Raw genomic sequence first — 17337 nt, 5'->3', positions numbered from 1 at the left:
TATATAATCAGCAGCGTCTTCTTATCCTCCGGCACAAAGCATACAGCATGGGACGAGGACGCAGGAGGGACTAACTGCCGAAAGGACTGTATATTCTTTCTCTGTGCTGGATTATAACTTTCCTGGAAAACTATCTCGGTAAACTCTCACACGAAGATAACAGTAATTCTTAAAAACTTACTTTCATGACCAATGAAAAATAAATATATAAGTGAACTTGAACATGTTTTGTATCTCTGCTTCAGTTACACTGTATTATTCAGCTATCATAAGGACACAGCTATTAATGAAATATGTGAAACCAACAATACAAACTCTCCTTGGATGGCCATTAAATGATAAATGCTGTTTTTTGAGGAGAGTGGCGGTATGCTGGCTGACACCCCTCAAACAGCGTGCATGGCCCAGGGCATTTTCATGACAGAAACGCCTCCAAAGACTCAAAGAAACTTGAAGCTTACGGGCATGAGCAATGTTTAGCATGAACACATATTTTTGTACACTCAAGTACAATCAGGTTAATGTAGGTATGTGGATGTTGTACTCAGAACCAACTGTGGCTAAATGTGAGATTCTGTGTGTGTCTGTCTTGAGTGAGAGTCTTGTGAGTGGTGACTTCCTTTGACGTGTGTGGTTTGATATACACAGGGGTCACCGGGGGGGAAAAAGCATTAAGTGCAGATTGTTCTATTCATCGACCTAGACGTAGAAATGGTTGGCATCAAGCCCAAAGACGCGGTGCCCTCTGCGGCAGTTAAGTTCTTCGGCGCGGGCACGGCGGGCTGCATTGCTGACCTCATCACCTTTCCATTGGATACCGCCAAAGTCAGACTACAGGTTAGAAGCAGGAGACACGGGTTGTGCTCCAAATATGTTTTATAAAGACTTGTTTTAACCTGCTGCTAACATTCCTTGAATGTAATGTTACTGTCCAGCTTCAGGGAGAGTCTCAGAAAGTGAAAGGGGCCAGTGCAGTGAAGTACCGGGGAGTGTTTGGCACCATCACCACCATGGTGCGCACAGAGGGGCCGAGGAGTCTTTACAACGGACTGGTGGCAGGACTCCAAAGGCAGATGAGCTTCGCCTCGGTCCGAATTGGCCTTTACGACTCCATGAAGCAATTCTACACTCGAGGCACTGAGAGTGAGTTGCACAACCTGAGTACCATGGTGTCATATAGGAACCAGGTGGCTTCTTTCCCACTGCTTCATTGTGACTGAAATACTGCTGCACAGGTGCTGGGATTGTTACTCGGCTGTTGGCCGGATGTACCACAGGAGCCATGGCTGTGGCTTTTGCTCAACCAACAGATGTGGTGAAGGTGCGTTTCCAAGCCCAGGTGCGCTTGCCTGGCGGAGGGAGGAGATACAACAGCACCCTGGAGGCCTACAAGACGATTGCCCGGGATGAGGGAGTACGGGGACTTTGGAAAGGTGCTTGTCATGTTACTTAAAATATATTTTTCTATAAAAATATATATTTCTTATCATGGTGTTGTAACCATCCACCTTCTTTTTTTTTTTTTAGGTTGTATGCCCAACATCACCCGTAATGCCATCGTAAACTGTGCAGAGCTGGTGACATATGACATGACCAAAGAACTCATCCTGAAGTATGACCTAATGACAGGTGTGGTGTTAAAGCAAAGACATTATTGCAGAAACTGAAAATATGATTCCAATTTCTTATACATCCAAACAACGTGGAGGAATGTGATTCATCTTCTTTCCTCCTACAGACAACCTGCCGTGCCACTTCACTGCTGCCTTCAGTGCGGGCTTCTGCACAACAATAGTGGCTTCCCCTGTGGATGTCGTCAAAACGCGGTATATGAATTCGGCAGACGGCAAGTACAAGAGCTCCATCACCTGTGCTCTCACCATGCTGAGAAATGAAGGACCGACAGCCTTCTATAAAGGGTAAACACGCGCCTCTGAGCAGTGAACCAAACCATAATAATGAAACCTTTTTGTGACACTTCCTTACTTTCCTTTCCCTTTTCTCCTTTAGGTTCATGCCTTCTTTCCTGCGACTGGGGTCGTGGAACATTGTGATGTTTGTGACATATGAGCAAATTAAAAGAGGTATGACCAGGGGACAAGAGTACTGGGAGTCACCGTTTTGACCTCCGCTTGTCAGACTCTTTCTTTAGACACGTTGGCCTAACCTTCACCGTGATGCAGTGGTGACCCAGGGTTGGCACAAGATGTGAGGAAGACTCGTGCCAGCGAGATGAAGCTTTTCGACTTCCCAAATAAACAGACTCTGAGGGCATCGTTGCAACACCAGAATGATTTAGGGGTGCCAGTATAAAGAGACATTTTGTGCTTATAAAAAACACTTATTCAGGAGTGCAAGACGGATGTGAAATTGTAATTCCACGGGGTTACTGTATGTTTGATCTCTTTTCCACATACTGTATATAGGTTGCTAAAACCTTGATCAACCTTTGAAGATGGACGTTTACAAGAATGAACTGTGAGATAATGTGAACAATGTTACGGTGTAATTGTATTTGTTATTCAGGTTATATTGAGTCTGGCAACACAGATCTAAACAGTGACCATTTCTATGTCCCTCATGTTGCTTTTCGTGTCATGGTTTACAATGTTTACCATTGTTTGTGTATGCAATCAGGGACTTATAGGTAAATCAATGTGCTGCTCATTGTAAATAGCATGATTTATTGCTGGTCGATGAGTCATTAATATGTTGCAAACAGTAACAAATGATGCCAAAATGAATAAACAAAAAAATAAAATATTTTTTTGTGGGGATTTAATGTAAGTGGGACACTATTCAGTATTTTTAAAGTCTTCAGGGCAAATGAGACTACACAGGGTGTATTTCACTTATTATAATTTGAAATCAGCCAGTAAGAGAAATTGCTTCAACTCTCAATACATTGAGCCTGCTTATTCAATCACAATATGCTTTTGACGGTTTGTCGGTCCGAGAACACAATATAAAGGACGCTTGATTGTGAAGTCAAGGGGACGCGGACTAAATATGTTCAAGCACATACAGAATCAGACACACACAACCAGAGGCTGTTGGTCACACAGGCAGCTTTACAGTCTTCCAGCAGGCAGACCATATAGATGTAGTGGGGTTGGGGCCCATCCAGCAACACATACTATGATGTAACAAGAACAGGGAAGTATTTAAAGGGGCGGCTCACTTCCCCACACGACTGCTTCCTGTCCATTCAACGATTCTTTGGGCTATTGTCACTTGGAGAGGCATTTTAACTTCTACAACTGAAGTAACGGTATGTGTGTATTCTGTGCATAGCGATACTATTGTCGTACCCTTTCGATGCTATTGTCTTATTAACCTTATTTCTGTCTGGTTTCTTTCAGGATTTGGAGTATGATTTTAAGGCTCATCACTTCTGAAAAATCTTCTATGGAAAAACAAGGAAACCAAATGATAGCTGGGACAAAGTTCAGCCAGAGAGACGCCTTTAGAGAATCCTGATCTCTAATGTTTCTTTCCTAAACTGCTCCATTAAAGGTAAGAATTCATAACCAAAACAAGTGCAATGTGTTTTTAGCTCATGTGACCTCAGCATTTCCCTGTCTGCACATAATGTACTCAACAGCTGTCTTTCAATTAGCATCACTCAGGTGTTTCATTAGCCATACAATAGCTCAGGGCACTTTTCCATAGAATACATTTGGATGAAATGTGTTTTGGGGTCTATCTTTTTCAGATTTTGGAGGAGCATCTTGTCCTGTCTACATTAATAATCAGCCACTCTTCAATCCATTAATTCTGGAAAAATGGTTGGATTTGGACCTGCAGATGTTCCTCCATCAGCAGCTGTCAAGTTTGTAGGAGCAGGAGCTGCAGGCTGCATCGCTGACCTGCTCACCTTTCCCCTGGACACGGCCAAAGTGCGGCTTCAGGTAAACAAGCTTGTTGCAAATATCAAAGTTATTTCCCATCAACACATCACATTTCGGTATTGAATGTGCACATATGTATGCGAGTATGCTGTATGTGCCCCATCCTTTCTTATCCTCACCTATTATGACTTTTGATCTTGCACAGATACAAGGAGAGGTCAGGCCTTCAGCAGCTGCAGGGAAAGGGTCTGCAGTGAAGTACCGGGGAGTGTTCGGCACCATCTCCACCATGGTGCGTACAGAGGGGCCCAGGAGCCTTTACAGTGGCCTGGTGGCAGGACTCCAGAGGCAGATGAGCTTCGCCTCTGTCCGCATTGGTCTCTATGACTCTGTCAAACAATTCTACACCAAAGGCTCTGATAGTGAGTATCTATGAATGTATTCCGATCTGAGCTAGTCAAGGGACTCCTGCACCAATCAGGCCTGACATCTGCCTCCTCTCTGGTTCAGATGTTGGTATTGGCAGTCGGCTGCTCGCAGGAAGTACCACTGGGGCCATGGCGGTTGCTTTTGCTCAGCCTACAGATGTAGTGAAGGTCCGCCTCCAGGCACAGACCAGGTCTCCGGGGCAAGCCAGACGCTACTGTAGCACTATTGATGCTTACAAGACCATTGCAAAAGAAGAAGGCATTTGTGGTCTGTGGAAAGGTACAGTAGCTTGAGTTTAAGATGATTATTTAGCTATTAAAGCATCTCCTTTCATTTCTTAAAAACAAACCTTTTACATAATCACGCAGGTACAGCTCCAAACATTGCACGAAATGCAATTGTCAACTGCACTGAGCTGGTGACATACGACTTCATCAAGGATACACTCCTTAAGTCCACTTCCCTGACAGGTAAAACAATGGCTGCAGATGGCTACATGATGGAGAGGCGTGCCATTATGTCCCGGTGTTCTTCTCTTTCGGGCAGTAACGTTCATCTTTTACTCCACAGATAATCTGCCCTGCCACTTTGTATCAGCCTTTGGGGCTGGGCTGTGCACAACAGTGACTGCGTCTCCAGTTGATGTGGTCAAGACAAGATACATGAACGCTGCTCTTGGCCAGTACAGCAGTGTGCTCAATTGTGCTGCTGCCATGATGACCAAAGAAGGGCCGCTGGCCTTTTATAAGGGGTAAGCATTGACTATGTGGACAATATAGAGAGGGTTGATGAGGATATAAATCAAACGTTTATAAAGTAGGGTGAAGAGAGAACAGGGTTGTAAAAATAATGTACAAAACAACTGTTAATATGAACGAGTGGCGATTTATCGTGTTGTTTTTCTGTTTTTTTTCGCTTGAGGTTCATGCCGTTTTTCCTACGCCTGGGCTCGTGGAACGTGGTGATGTTTGTGACATACGAGCAGCTGAAACGAGCCATAATGGCAGCGAATCACAACTTCACAGCTATACCGTAACCATTATTGTCTGTGAGAAGGTGGATGTTGTAGAACAGAGATGTTGTTTACACATTTATTTACGTTTTGTTGCCTCCTTGTGTATATTTCAAAGTGTCAAAGTTAAACAAATGGTGTTGATACGTCTTTCTCTCTCTCTTTCTCGTGACCACATGAGTCACAGGATAGCAACACATGTATTAGAATCTGTTCACTATGTAAAAGTGAGAGCTTGTTTGATCAGATACTTTCTGTCGGCGGAGAGCTTCTTTGGAAACTGGATGTCAAAAGTAATGATGAGGTTTCCCCTCTGGTCGGGATCCTGGGACAGCGGCATTCCCTCTCCAGTCACCACTTTGTGGTACGAAGGGCTGAAACAAATCAGAGACAGGAAAATGGTAATTGATGCACATGATGCACACACCTAAAACAATTATTCATCAAGAAATGTCTTTGTAATATCAGTGCACTATTTATATAAAGGGCTTGTATTTCTTATGATCAGGTCTCTCTATTTTGATCTTTATGTTTAAATCAGCTTTGAGAGTGTCGAATTAATAGGATGACAAAACATGAATTTCAGTTATATCGTATTCCACTTACTGCACAATGTCATTGACAGGAATACTAATTAGTTTGCCATCTAGTGTCTGCACATCCACAGAGAACCCAGTCAAGGCCTGTGGGAAAGGTGCAGTGTTATTCGGCTTAAACCAAATCTTTAAGTATGAACAATAATTATTCTGCCGTCCATCAACACGACTTACCATCTGCAGAGTGACTTGAGCCTTGTAGATCAGGTCATTGTGTTGACGTACAAATAGGGGATGACTCGTCTGTCGCACTATGAACACAATATCTCCGGGGATGCTGTTTGGTCCCTAAAAACAAGTCACAATGTGGGTTATATTCATATAAGCATGTGTGAGCACCTTGAACGAGATCAGCTGAGGCCACCTACTGGTGGCATTGCATCAGACACAGTGGAAATTATAACCCCTTAAAATCCAGTCATGTTTCATCAACATTATCACTAATTCACTAAAGATAATTACAAAAAGCATTGAGAATTGCTAACAAAAATACATTCAGTATTAAGCAAATGAATACCCACTTTATGATTCATCCCATATCATCTAAAAGCTATGGTTGTATATAAAGAAGTCCCATTCGCTGAGAGATCAGCTCTAAACGAGGGTTTGATAAATCAGCACCAGGGACAGCGCCACAAGCCAGAACTCAGGCCACTTTCCTCTAAGAAATGTTGCATTAGGCAAATAAATAGAGGAACCATGCAGACTATGACCACAGCCTTATTGCTTTTATCCAAAATAACTCATCCTCGCCTCAACCAGAACAACGTATGCTAACCTGAACCAAACTAGTGAAACCATTACAAATCACACTTTCTCAGCCCTTTCTTCTGACCATTCTCACCGAGGCAGCCATTGCTGAATCGAGAAGAAGAACTAGAACAACAGGTAACATCCCCATAACAGTATTACAGCATATGGTTATCAGTGACCATCATTACAGCTGTTTTAAATATCAATAGCAAATGGTGATGTATTGTACCTGATCTCCCTCTTTAGGGAAAATAATTCTCGTGCCTTCTTTCCATCCAGGCTTCACATTTATAACCAGGATCTTGTCTTTGATACCGGACGTGCATCCATCCTCATTCATAACCTCGTAAACAAATCAGACAAAAAAAGGAAGGAAAATGTATGAATAAGCTGTGGGATGAAAGAACATAGTGATCTCACGTACAATAGCTCTTACCCTGCGAGATATCTTAATGTGTTTTGTGCATCCGTGGAAGAGATCATCCAGGGACAAAGGAAGGTCTCTCTCAATGTGAGGACCTTGTGTCTTCACCAATGCTGGTTGCAGGCCGCCGAACTGAAGCGGTGTATCGTTTGTAAAGAAGTCTGGCAAAGAATAAACTGTAGTTAATATAATCATAGACATTTGAATAAGCACCTTCATCGTGTGGTCCGTTTCTCCCACCTGCAAACGGGTTGTCGCCTCCAAAGAAATCTCTGAATGTTTTCTCTGGCTTCCCATGGTAGACATACTTAGATGACCAGGCCCCACTGCTGCCAAACTCAGGTGGGATACCACCTGTTAGACCATCCTCACCAAACTTGTCGTAGGTCGCCTTTTTTCGAGCTGTCACAGAGAACACAGGTTATTGTTGGAGACTCCGGTTAAAAGACGGTGGATTGTTGTCCAGACTGGGTCGGCCCTCCCTGTTGGAGGCTACTCACGGTCGCTCAACACGTCGTAGGCTTCACCCAGTTGACAGAATGTCTCGGTGCTTCCGGTTTCTCTGTTGCTGCTCGGATGAAACTTCAATGCAAGACGTCGATATCTAGTTTTGTAAAAGAGGAAAACTGGCAATAAACACAAACGCTTTAAGTGAACCTAACCTATTTTATATCGGTGGTTATTTTTCTAAAACGTACGCCTTTTTTATATCTGCGTCTGTGGCGTTTCTGTTTATTTCCAGCGCCTGGTAGTAATCGCCGACCATGATGGAGGTAAGTGCTCAAAACTAACTTCACAAATCAAAGCAAAGCTCAATGTGTCGCTACGCGACGTCGGTCTTAAGATAGCGAGGCTCGACAAGCAGAGCCGCAGGTGTTTAGCTTGGTTTCCAGGGTAACAGCCTGGGATGCTCTCGCGGGACATGCATTCATCGCTGGAACGCGATTGGTCATATTCTTGCAACTCTCGCGAGATTAGGGATCCAGACCCTTTGACTAAAAACCAAAAAATATATTTGATTTCTGTATTCAAGTTATACAAATACAATGAAGTTCTGGTTGAGCGTCTTGCTGGGTGTTGTTGGGCCGCAGCAGATGAGTAAATACTGCTCAGCCTCTCAGTCACGTTTAAACTTTGTCTTCACACCAGCGTGAACGCTGCTGTACAAAACGTGTTGGATTTATTGATTGCTGTCCCACTACATACATACAAAGTGAACCTTTACTTTCAATTGATAGGCTGAAGATTTAAAGATCAACATCCCTGAAATACTCTGAGTATTTAACCTTTGATTTATAATTTAGATTTTAAAAGATGTAAAGCTTAAAGGTCAATAAGACATTGACGAATTCAAGCAGAAGTGACAAGTGTATTTTTATTTGTTCATTTAAAATCATTCCAGACAGAAACGTTAGGGGCTGCTATGCTATACAAATCAGACTCTCCTCCATATAAGTTCACACAGAAATTGCACTGTATCATCAGTAAAATTGCCCTTTAGAGGTGGTTGAGGGAACACAAGAGGCTCTCTACTCCTTCTGCTAAAGGTGTTCCAGATGAATTCATATTATATTAGCGATTCAGGACTTGCACCCAAAAGTGTAGATATTAACAGCCATAAAACAAAAAATATTAATCCAATTGAAATAAATATTACAAGTCATTGTGGATTAAATACGCATGTAGAATAATCACTAACAAAAGATCAATAGCAACAAATTAACAAACAAAAGAAATAAAAGCCATTAAAGTGTTCATCAAGCATATCAAACTTAACTATATAAACCCAAAGCCGAGGAAGTCCTCTACAATTGAACTCCAACAGCCATATATCTCCATATGTAATGTTTACAGTGGGTTTTATGATTATGACTTAATATATGAGAACATCCTTCTCAATCACTATCTTCAAAGAAATAGTTTTAATCTATGATATCTGTAGTCTTTAGAAAAAAAAAATAATGGAAGAATCTATTCAAATAAAAAAGGTAATAGAAAATGGAAGCCACGGTAAAAATAACCCATCTCAAGCGACAAGTGTGGGAAGAGAGGAAGGACGGTAATGTGGTAGTGATAGTGTTGCTCTTGTAGTAGGTGTCATGTGTTTGTGCTGGTCGGAGACCATGCGGTGATGTGTGACTGTATTCACTTGTCATATCTTGCTGGTGCATGTTGGGAGAACTGTGACTGCTGGTACAGGTACAACAAAGCACACTGCATTTAAAAGAAGCTCCGGCATTGTGGGTGGACAGGCTACGTGTCAACGTGAGCTCCAATTGATTCACCTCAATACAACGTTGCAACCTTGTCTACTAATTATTCCAGACAGTTCAAAGAAAAGAACATATTCATGAATGAATCCTGCAACAGCAGAAAATATGTTTACTGACAAATGCGCACAACTCCCACATTGTGCGCATTAAGCTTAAAGCAATATTTATTTATTTTCTTTCAAGAATATTCTCACATAATTTGATGTCTTAACCAGATTTATTTTCCAGTTTGGTTCAAAGAGTCATCTTTAGACAAACTATAGCACTATGACTTCCGAAATGACAACAGCTGTGAATACAGTTGTATCGTTTGTGTGTTACAGTGCAAATATTCATTGAGAGTGATTTATGACTTCTAGAGAGCGCTTTCAGAGCAAAGTATAACGGCTGTAGTGTCTGAGCTCTTTCAGGCTGGGGAACAGAAATGGGTGCAGTGAAAGGTACAGAAAAAAAAAAACTGGGTTTGATAAAAAGCCAGGAGAGAAATATCAAACAATGACATAAACTGGCATTAGCAAGAACAGCTTGACTCGTTGACAGGTAGCTCTGGTGGCTTCTCCAGTTGTATGGTGATCACTGAAGGTTTAAGAGTTAAGGAACAGAACGGGAAAATGCTCTTAAAACGTGAGAGGTTGTTAGAACTAACCACAACTGCTTTATTGGACGGACAGACGGACGGATAGACACACACACGTTATCAAAACCAAGGTCGTACGGTAGATTAACACTTATCTTAAATCTGAATCGAACTGCTGTGAATCCAAACTAACTGCATTCCAGAGAAGGCGAGGACTTTTCTAAGATTTTACCCACAGTAAAATAGTTAGTGAGCTGGAGCACATTATGTGCCTGGACTAGTCAAATAAATCTAAAAGGACACGTGTTCAACAGCAGCGGCGAGCAGTCCCACTGCTGCAGTAGATTTGACCCCTGGCAGCGACTAACCATATGACACGACGTAAAAGAGCGACGAGACCCCCGACTCCAGTCTGTCATGACGCTGTGTACATGTACACAAAGGATACTGTCCTCTCTACTCTTGTCCTGTGTGGTATCCATGCCAGGGAGGGCTGCTGCGACACGCCGGAAAAGCTGGAGGGAAAGAGAACCAGATGTAGTGTGTCAGAGAAGGAAATATACTCAAAGCATGACAAAAGCACAGGAAGAAATCAAGATAGCATTCTGTGTACATTCCCATGACATGATTTAGCATACGGTTCGTTTGAAGCTCGCAGAGAGGAAGACAGCCACCGGAGCTTTCTCCAAATTTGATTTGAATTTAGCAGCATGTTTATGATCCACTGCACAGCAGAAGTGTCTTAAAAAGAGGGTGAAACTGTGCCTCACTGAGACCTTCCACTGAGGACTTTAAGTGCTTGATGGATTCAAATGATTTCTTAAAGGGACAGTGTTGAATGCATGATGATGCTCAACATGCCGCACTAAGAAGCATAACATGGGACCAGACTTTATACACATGCAACAAAAACTGCTAATGTGTTAATAATCCGTGTAGCAGCGTAGGTCGTTTTCACATTGGCCGCATCGTAGCAGGGTAATAAACACAGGTGTAATTTATCAAATTAATTATTTACCCATTCTTTTTAGCGCCAGCATGCACGATAGGCCCAATTGAATGGAACAGGGCCATAATAAAGATGATCTATTACACTGTGTTGACTCTACAAAGACCTGCCACATGTGAAAGGGGTCCATTGGTTTTCAAACCCTGACCCACCTCGAGGGCTATATGATCAAAGGTTGGCAATACAAATCATTGCTTCTAGCACATCAAACATAGGAAGCCAAAGTTTAAAGCACATCTTTAAGCATGCATGCCTGTGTGAAATGGAAGCCAATCAGAAGAGCGCATGAGCACTATGAACACACACACACAAAGTGGCACACGCTCTACCTGTTTGACATTGTAGCCTGTCTTTGCACTTGTTTCAATAAACAGAACATTCATCTCTTTCGCTCTCTGTTCTCCCTCCTCTGTGGTTATCTGTCTGTGATGAGTCACGAGTCATCGCGCACAACACACAAACACCAACAGGGACACGCACACATCCGCCACAGACATCAACAAAGACAGGGGTAAAGAAAATACAGAGTGTGATTACATTGAAGTGGACCAACAAGCTGTGCCCCTTCCCGATGCTACTGCCATCTGAGCTCGAGACCAAAAGTCGTCCAGTAAAACTTCCGGCTGTTCAATGTCCCACAACAGGGACAGAAGGCTTTATTTATGTCGGAAAGGAAATGGATATTTTAGAAGATCTAAATTATTCTAAGATGACTCTATAAGATCTTCATAAAAAAAAGCAACTCTCCAAACCTTTGACCTCTGATTGTGGCAGCGACCTTTGGAGGTGGAGCACAGGTGGCAGCATTCGCAGCAGGACGACAGAGCACGACTCACACACACACTCTTACCTGCTTTACGTTGTAGCCCGCTTTTGCACTAGTCTCAATAAACATTACATTTAGTTCTTTGGCTTTCCGCTCACCCTCTTCAATAGATACTTGCCTGCGGTAGATAAGGGGGTAAAGAGATTCACAGCGAAAGACATTGTACAACTTACTTCATTAAACGGGTGGATAAAGTGGATCACACCGTAAACACTTTCAGATAAAAAATATCAAACATCACAGCTGGCAACAATCAATATATGTATGCGCTTGATCCGTTAAAGATTAGATAAGCAATATCTTCAGACAATGGGGGTTGAAAGAAAGAGAAAGAGGGTGTATCGTATTTTAAAAAGTCAATGAGAGCGTTGACATCTACAAAAGGGCAGAGATAACTTGCTCTGCCTCAGAAAAGGGCTGAGGAACTCTATATTGATATGCAAGTAGCAACAATCAATGACTTCATTAGTGAGCTCTTAATGGAGAAGACCCACTTACACAGAAGCAGGAGGAAGGAAGGACCTTTTACCTTTTATCTGCAAGGTCTGTCTTGTTTCCCACCAACATGATAATGACATCACTTCCTCTCTCCGTTCTCACATCATCTATCCATTTTGTGGTTTGCTGGAAGGAGTTGACATCTGAAAGAGAGAAGACGGAGAAACAGGAAGCGGGCATCAGTATGCAGGAGGTGAAAAGCCTCAGCTGTGAAAACGAGCAAGTATATGACAGGAAGGAAGTAGAGTTCACATCTTAACCAAGTCTGATGATTTATTACAATTTAAAATAAATGTGTGCTTGCATCACATCTGGCAACAAACATTTACCAACAGAAGCATTCAAGTGGATTTCACCAGATGGATCATGAACGTTAAAGAAAACAGGACACATGACGAGGCAGTCGTGGCATCATCACCAGAGTGCACAGGGGATCCACCTACTTGTGATGTCGTACACTACGACAGCAGCAGCAGAGTCTCTGATGTAGCTTGGGATGAGGCTACGAAACCGCTCTTGCCCTGCCGTGTCCCACAACTGCAACCGGATCTGTGGGGCAGGAAGGGGATGGGAGGAAACACAAAAGAAGAGAAAAACAAAAACAAAATGGATGAAGATAAAACAAGAAAAAAAAATGGGGGTAAGTTACAAAAAGCAAATTGAAAAGAAAAACTGAATAAAGTTAGACGAATGGGAAACGATAAGAGGGAGTTCTAAGAGAACGTAGTGCATGCAGGTAGTGAATGACCACCAGCAAGAGCAAGCTTGGGGGAGGGGAGGGGGGGGGGGATAAATAATCACCCTTCACTTGTCATCAACCCTCCTCTCTTGATCAAGTAAGGTGTTTCATTTCAAAACAGGAATGAAGACAATAGATGGAGGGGTACGAAGGAGAGGAAGAAAACGTGTGTTCAGGGGAGAAACAAACAAAGAAAGGGGCGGTCTTTGTTTGATCCGGGGGCGGTCCATCCACCTCAGACTGGCAGTACAAATGCTGCGTGTGCTTGTCAGAGAGAACATAACTGAACTATTGAAGAAAGAAAATCAGAAATCATGTCAGAAATCAGCATCTAAGTGTCCCTTGATATAACTTGCACCAAAATCCTGCAGCCATGAAGAGAATATCCCCAATCTGGACAAAGACAAGAACATCCAACATCTAATCACTGATTAACCACTCGTTGTCAAAGAAATGTAACTTACTGTTCGGTCTTCAAGGTACATCGTTTTCGACAGGAAATCTATTCCTATTGTGGCCTGAAAATGGGTGAGAAGTAGTTTAATATGAAAAACCGTAAGCAATCCATTAATGTTTGATTTTAGAATAATATGGACATTATCAAATGTGATTAAGTCAGGTGGATATATTCGTCTCACTTGGTAAGTGTTGTCGAAGCTGTCATACATGAACCTGGTGATCAGCGACGTCTTTCCCACTAAAAAACAAACAGAAACAAAAAGTACTGTAAGTGCAATGTTCATACTTTAACTTCAGTTTTGTTTGTTAATAAGTTATTTTCTTATTCAACATAACATAACATGTGTGGCTATCATGAGTATAGGGCTGCAACTAACTCACCGTTCATCCATCTCTTCTATTTTATTCTGATTGATTGTTACCTCTATAAAAGAATAGTAAAGAAATGCCATTTATACTGTGGCAGAGCCCAAAGTGAAGTCTTCTTATTGCTATATTTTTGTGACGATGGAACACAGAAATGCAGCATTCTCACTTATAATGGACTGAGGCTGAAAGCAGCACGTCATGCAACTGCTAATCTTTGAAATTGTTGTCCATTAAAAAACGTGTGGTGCAGTTATCTATAGAAGTTGGAGGATTGAGGAGCGTTAAGAGACACGTATGGTTGGCAACAGGGCTCCCCATACATTTCCCCTCTGACATGTTTTTCCTTGCTGCGCCCAGCCCTGAACCGACACATGCAAATGATTTGTGGTGCTCCACATCTCTGCTCACTCCACATTCTCTAAACATGTTACCTGTAAAATGGTTTATTCCATTTCTTCCAACCGTGATGATATTTAGCCTACTAGTACAACACTACTTTCACTGGCAGAGCTCAAATTGTCAGCATTTTTACACAACCATATCCTGTTTCCACAACAATCAGTATCAGTGCTAATCTATATTTGACAGATTGGATAATGTCTTTCAATTGAAAGGAGGATGTAAACAAGTATTATCCCCTCTGTTATCAAAAAATATTGCAAACTAATGCTACATGCAGTCCTAAATTCAGCTTACACTGTGAGCTTTGTGTTGGCATGCCACACTGACACACACACACACACACACACGGGAAGAGCAGAAAGCCTGCAAGCAAGACGTTGAATTACATAATTAAAAAGCCCACACCTTTACCTTTGAAAACAGACGCACGATTGTTAGGTATGGCTCTACACTCCCTGCCCCCCTTTGTCCTCCAGTACAAACACACCCTGTGTTCGGCTTGGCTGGGACATGAGTAGGGAGAGGGCAGGAATGCTACTGGACAGGTTTGAGAATTGGGATGCAGAAGAGCCCCCAGGACAGATATCTGACTGTTTCCTGTACAGCATTCTTCTGAACACAGCTGTAAATACAGTATGTAACGTGGGCGTAGCTGCAGCCTCCACTTAGGAAGTATTGCGAAGAGAAAACACAACTGGTGTCATTATTTATTCAACTTTCTACTAACGTGAGTTGACTCTCCCTCCGTGATAATAAAGTATCCATCTATCTCATAGAAGTTCGCCAACAAGGGAACACGTCGATTACACAGACATGACTCATCATATCAGGAAGAAGAAGCACTGCGTCTCCATGAAGTGGACACGCATCCAGTTACAGGTCAAAGTGTCGCTACAACAAGTGTGACGTCACGCAGCTAGTGTTAGCTCGGCTAATCACCAAAGCCATCAAACTCTGGTGTTAGCCAGCTCTCTGGACTTAACTCTCCCGCGGAGCATCCAGACAACTTCATCCACGTCCACGCAGGACTTACCGCTCTGTTCCCCGAGAAACACCAATTTAAATTTCCTCAGAGGGTTCCCGAAGTCGCCGGCCGCAGACATGACTGGATGAAACTGACGGTACTTTTCGGGAGCTCCCCGGCTAACCAGCTAATGTCCGATATCAGAGCTCTGGGCTCGGTTCCGGTTCACCGGTTCGACAGCCCTCAACACGCCCCGCCTCGGGTGGTTTCGTGCTCTACAATCCCTCCTATGAGCTCCCAGACACTTCTTGATAACTCCCTAACTACTGCGGACAAGTTAGCATTCCTGTCAGTGCTCTGACATGTCTAGACCTCAGCTAGCCACCCTGGGCTACTCGTTTTCTTCTTCGTCTTCTTCTTCTTCTTCACACGCAAAGTTCACACTGTTAGTTCCTCCGCCATATTGTTATGCTGCCCTCTGCTGGTGCAGGAACCGCATCGTGACAGACAGGGTGTAGCCATGTGGAGGAGCGACGCACTGAGTAATGTAACGCTGATGGACACGGATTGACTCACAAAGCCTCTGTTTCCTCGGTGTCGCGGTCCAACAGAAGGCGAACGGCTGAACCGAAAGAGGCGGCCTGTGGATGGACAGTGTCTTTGTTTGCCCACCAGAGGGCGGACTCACCCCGTCGCCTTATGTCTCAACGAACAAGCAACTTCTTGTGATTAATCTGGCTCATTTATGGTCATACATGAGACGGAAATTACACTCTAAAAATGGCATTTGATTTACTTATAATGTATGTGTAATACTTATGTAGGCTAACAAGTCTATATATAGGCCTAACACTTCAGGAATGCTTAAGGTTAGACACAACCTCACTTAAGAATACAACGCACACATCTTGTAAGTTGTTTTCAGTTTAGGGAAGACTTTTCAGAGTCGTCAGTGCAATGTGCACATGTCTTATATTTGGCAGGTTTTCCCAGTTATGTGTAGCGTCATCGGTTTGAAAGTCACTGACACTTTTTAAAATTGGCATCTGTAATGTTTACAGGACTCAATGCAGTTTCCCATTCAATTACTTATGACCTCCAGCTCACCGGACAGCTGCTGTCTAGAAGGTCGAAGCCCAGTGGCAACTTGCAAGGGGACTTTATTCCCCTGCTTCATCCAAAAGATAGACAAACAAATGGACATCAATGGGTTTATGAGTTTATACAGTTTATTGTCTTCATTTATGGTCATACATGATTCATTTCTGTTTTACTGATCAGTAACAACTTGTTAAATTAATTAACCTTGACATTGTTTAACACATTGTTATTGTAGTGTATAGTTGTTTCATAAGATTAAGACTGAAACAACAATACACTACAATAACAATGTGTTAAATGACAGAAACATCAACCTGTAATAGTGATCAACCTCCCAACCCATCCATCCATCCATTTTCAATACCGCTTATCCTCATTAGGGTCGCGGGGCGCTGGAGCCTATCCCAGCTGACATAGGGCGAAGGCAGGGTACACCCTGGACAGGCCGCCAGTCCATCGAGGGCAACCTCCCAACCCAAAGAGTTTAAAATATCGTAAAGAAATAGTCCACCATGTCCTATTTGTGAATTAAAATAGCAGGAGTCTTGCAGAGGCACTAACTAAGCTGGGGCTTAAACCACGATTCATCATTGTGTTACTCACATTAATTGAAAATCACCTCTGATTTCCCTATGCTATCAAGTGCGCTGGTTGTGAGGACAATGTCACCTTACATATGGAGCATATAAGATCAAGCTGAAAAGAAATTGCATATTTTATGATATTGGATCCCTGCAGAATACAGTAAGAATGACAGATTTCACATTTGCAGTTCTTTGTAACACATGCACTTTAAAAGAAACACACATTTAGGCTTTTCCCTACATTAGGACCTTTACTAAACTGAATTGCATCTGTGTTATCGTCAATGTTATTGTTTATGACGATGCATGTGTGAGTACAGTATGTGTGTCTTGGCGCTGGCTGTTCTAGGTCACTGAAGACCCACCTGCGTCTCTCTGCTCCATCCAGCTCTGAGATCTCTCCTCTGAGCGCAGACCGGCTGATGCCAGCGCTTCAGCTGCTCTGCTTGCGACCAAGCATCGCCAAACTAG

The 17337-nt window shown here is 42.8% G+C and overlaps 4 protein-coding genes across 8 annotated transcripts; 2 read left to right on the top strand and 2 right to left on the bottom strand.

Annotated features, from left to right (window-relative positions):
• Positions 1–711: 711 nt before the first annotated feature.
• Positions 712–2125, top strand: LOC117742642 (mitochondrial uncoupling protein 2-like). Its single transcript, XM_034550198.1, has 6 exons — positions 712–837; positions 936–1143; positions 1236–1433; positions 1528–1629; positions 1739–1919; positions 2011–2125. The coding sequence occupies exons 1-6, from the start codon at positions 712–714 to the stop codon at positions 2123–2125; spliced, it is 930 nt and encodes a 309-aa protein (XP_034406089.1).
• Positions 2126–3179: 1054 nt separating this feature from the next.
• ucp2 (uncoupling protein 2) lies at positions 3180–6083 on the top strand. Its single transcript, XM_034550962.1, has 8 exons — positions 3180–3271; positions 3363–3516; positions 3716–3911; positions 4057–4273; positions 4362–4559; positions 4649–4750; positions 4851–5031; positions 5202–6083. The coding sequence occupies exons 3-8, from the start codon at positions 3786–3788 to the stop codon at positions 5314–5316; spliced, it is 939 nt and encodes a 312-aa protein (XP_034406853.1). The 5' UTR covers positions 3180–3271; positions 3363–3516; positions 3716–3785; the 3' UTR covers positions 5317–6083.
• On the bottom strand, positions 5358–7961 carry LOC117743160 (dnaJ homolog subfamily B member 13-like). 2 transcript variants are annotated; one of them, XR_004611076.1, is made up of 7 exons: positions 7764–7870; positions 7566–7669; positions 7306–7467; positions 6871–7226; positions 6063–6176; positions 5899–5975; positions 5358–5666 (listed from the first exon to the last, which is right to left on the bottom strand). XR_004611076.1 is itself a non-coding variant. In XM_034550964.1 (7 exons), the coding sequence occupies exons 4-7, from the start codon at positions 6979–6981 to the stop codon at positions 5510–5512; spliced, it is 459 nt and encodes a 152-aa protein (XP_034406855.1). In that variant the 5' UTR covers positions 6982–7226; positions 7306–7467; positions 7566–7669; positions 7764–7961; the 3' UTR covers positions 5358–5509. The 2 variants fall into 2 exon arrangements, 1 of the variants encoding a protein (XP_034406855.1); XM_034550964.1 differs by having other exon boundaries at positions 7764–7961.
• A 459-nt stretch (positions 7962–8420) lies between these two features.
• LOC117742449 (ras-related protein Rab-6A-like) lies at positions 8421–15774 on the bottom strand. Of its 4 annotated transcripts, XR_004611037.1 has the most exons (9): positions 15251–15774; positions 13626–13684; positions 13452–13505; positions 12692–12797; positions 12280–12391; positions 11775–11868; positions 11254–11347; positions 10364–10430; positions 9865–9914 (listed from the first exon to the last, which is right to left on the bottom strand). XR_004611037.1 is itself a non-coding variant. In XM_034549821.1 (8 exons), the coding sequence occupies exons 1-8, from the start codon at positions 15318–15320 to the stop codon at positions 9850–9852; spliced, it is 627 nt and encodes a 208-aa protein (XP_034405712.1). In that variant the 5' UTR covers positions 15321–15772; the 3' UTR covers positions 8421–9849. The 4 variants fall into 4 exon arrangements, 2 of the variants coding, with proteins under 2 accessions (XP_034405712.1, XP_034405711.1); XM_034549821.1 differs by lacking the exon at positions 11254–11347 and having other exon boundaries at positions 8421–9914; positions 15251–15772; XM_034549820.1 differs by lacking the exon at positions 11775–11868 and having other exon boundaries at positions 8421–9914; positions 15251–15772.
• Between the last annotated feature and the right edge of the window lie 1563 nt (positions 15775–17337).

Source organism: Cyclopterus lumpus, chromosome 14, assembly GCF_009769545.1.
Source record: "Cyclopterus lumpus isolate fCycLum1 chromosome 14, fCycLum1.pri, whole genome shotgun sequence".
Taxonomy (NCBI): Eukaryota; Metazoa; Chordata; class Actinopteri; order Perciformes; family Cyclopteridae; genus Cyclopterus; species Cyclopterus lumpus.
This window is presented reverse-complemented; position numbering and strand designations above follow the sequence as displayed.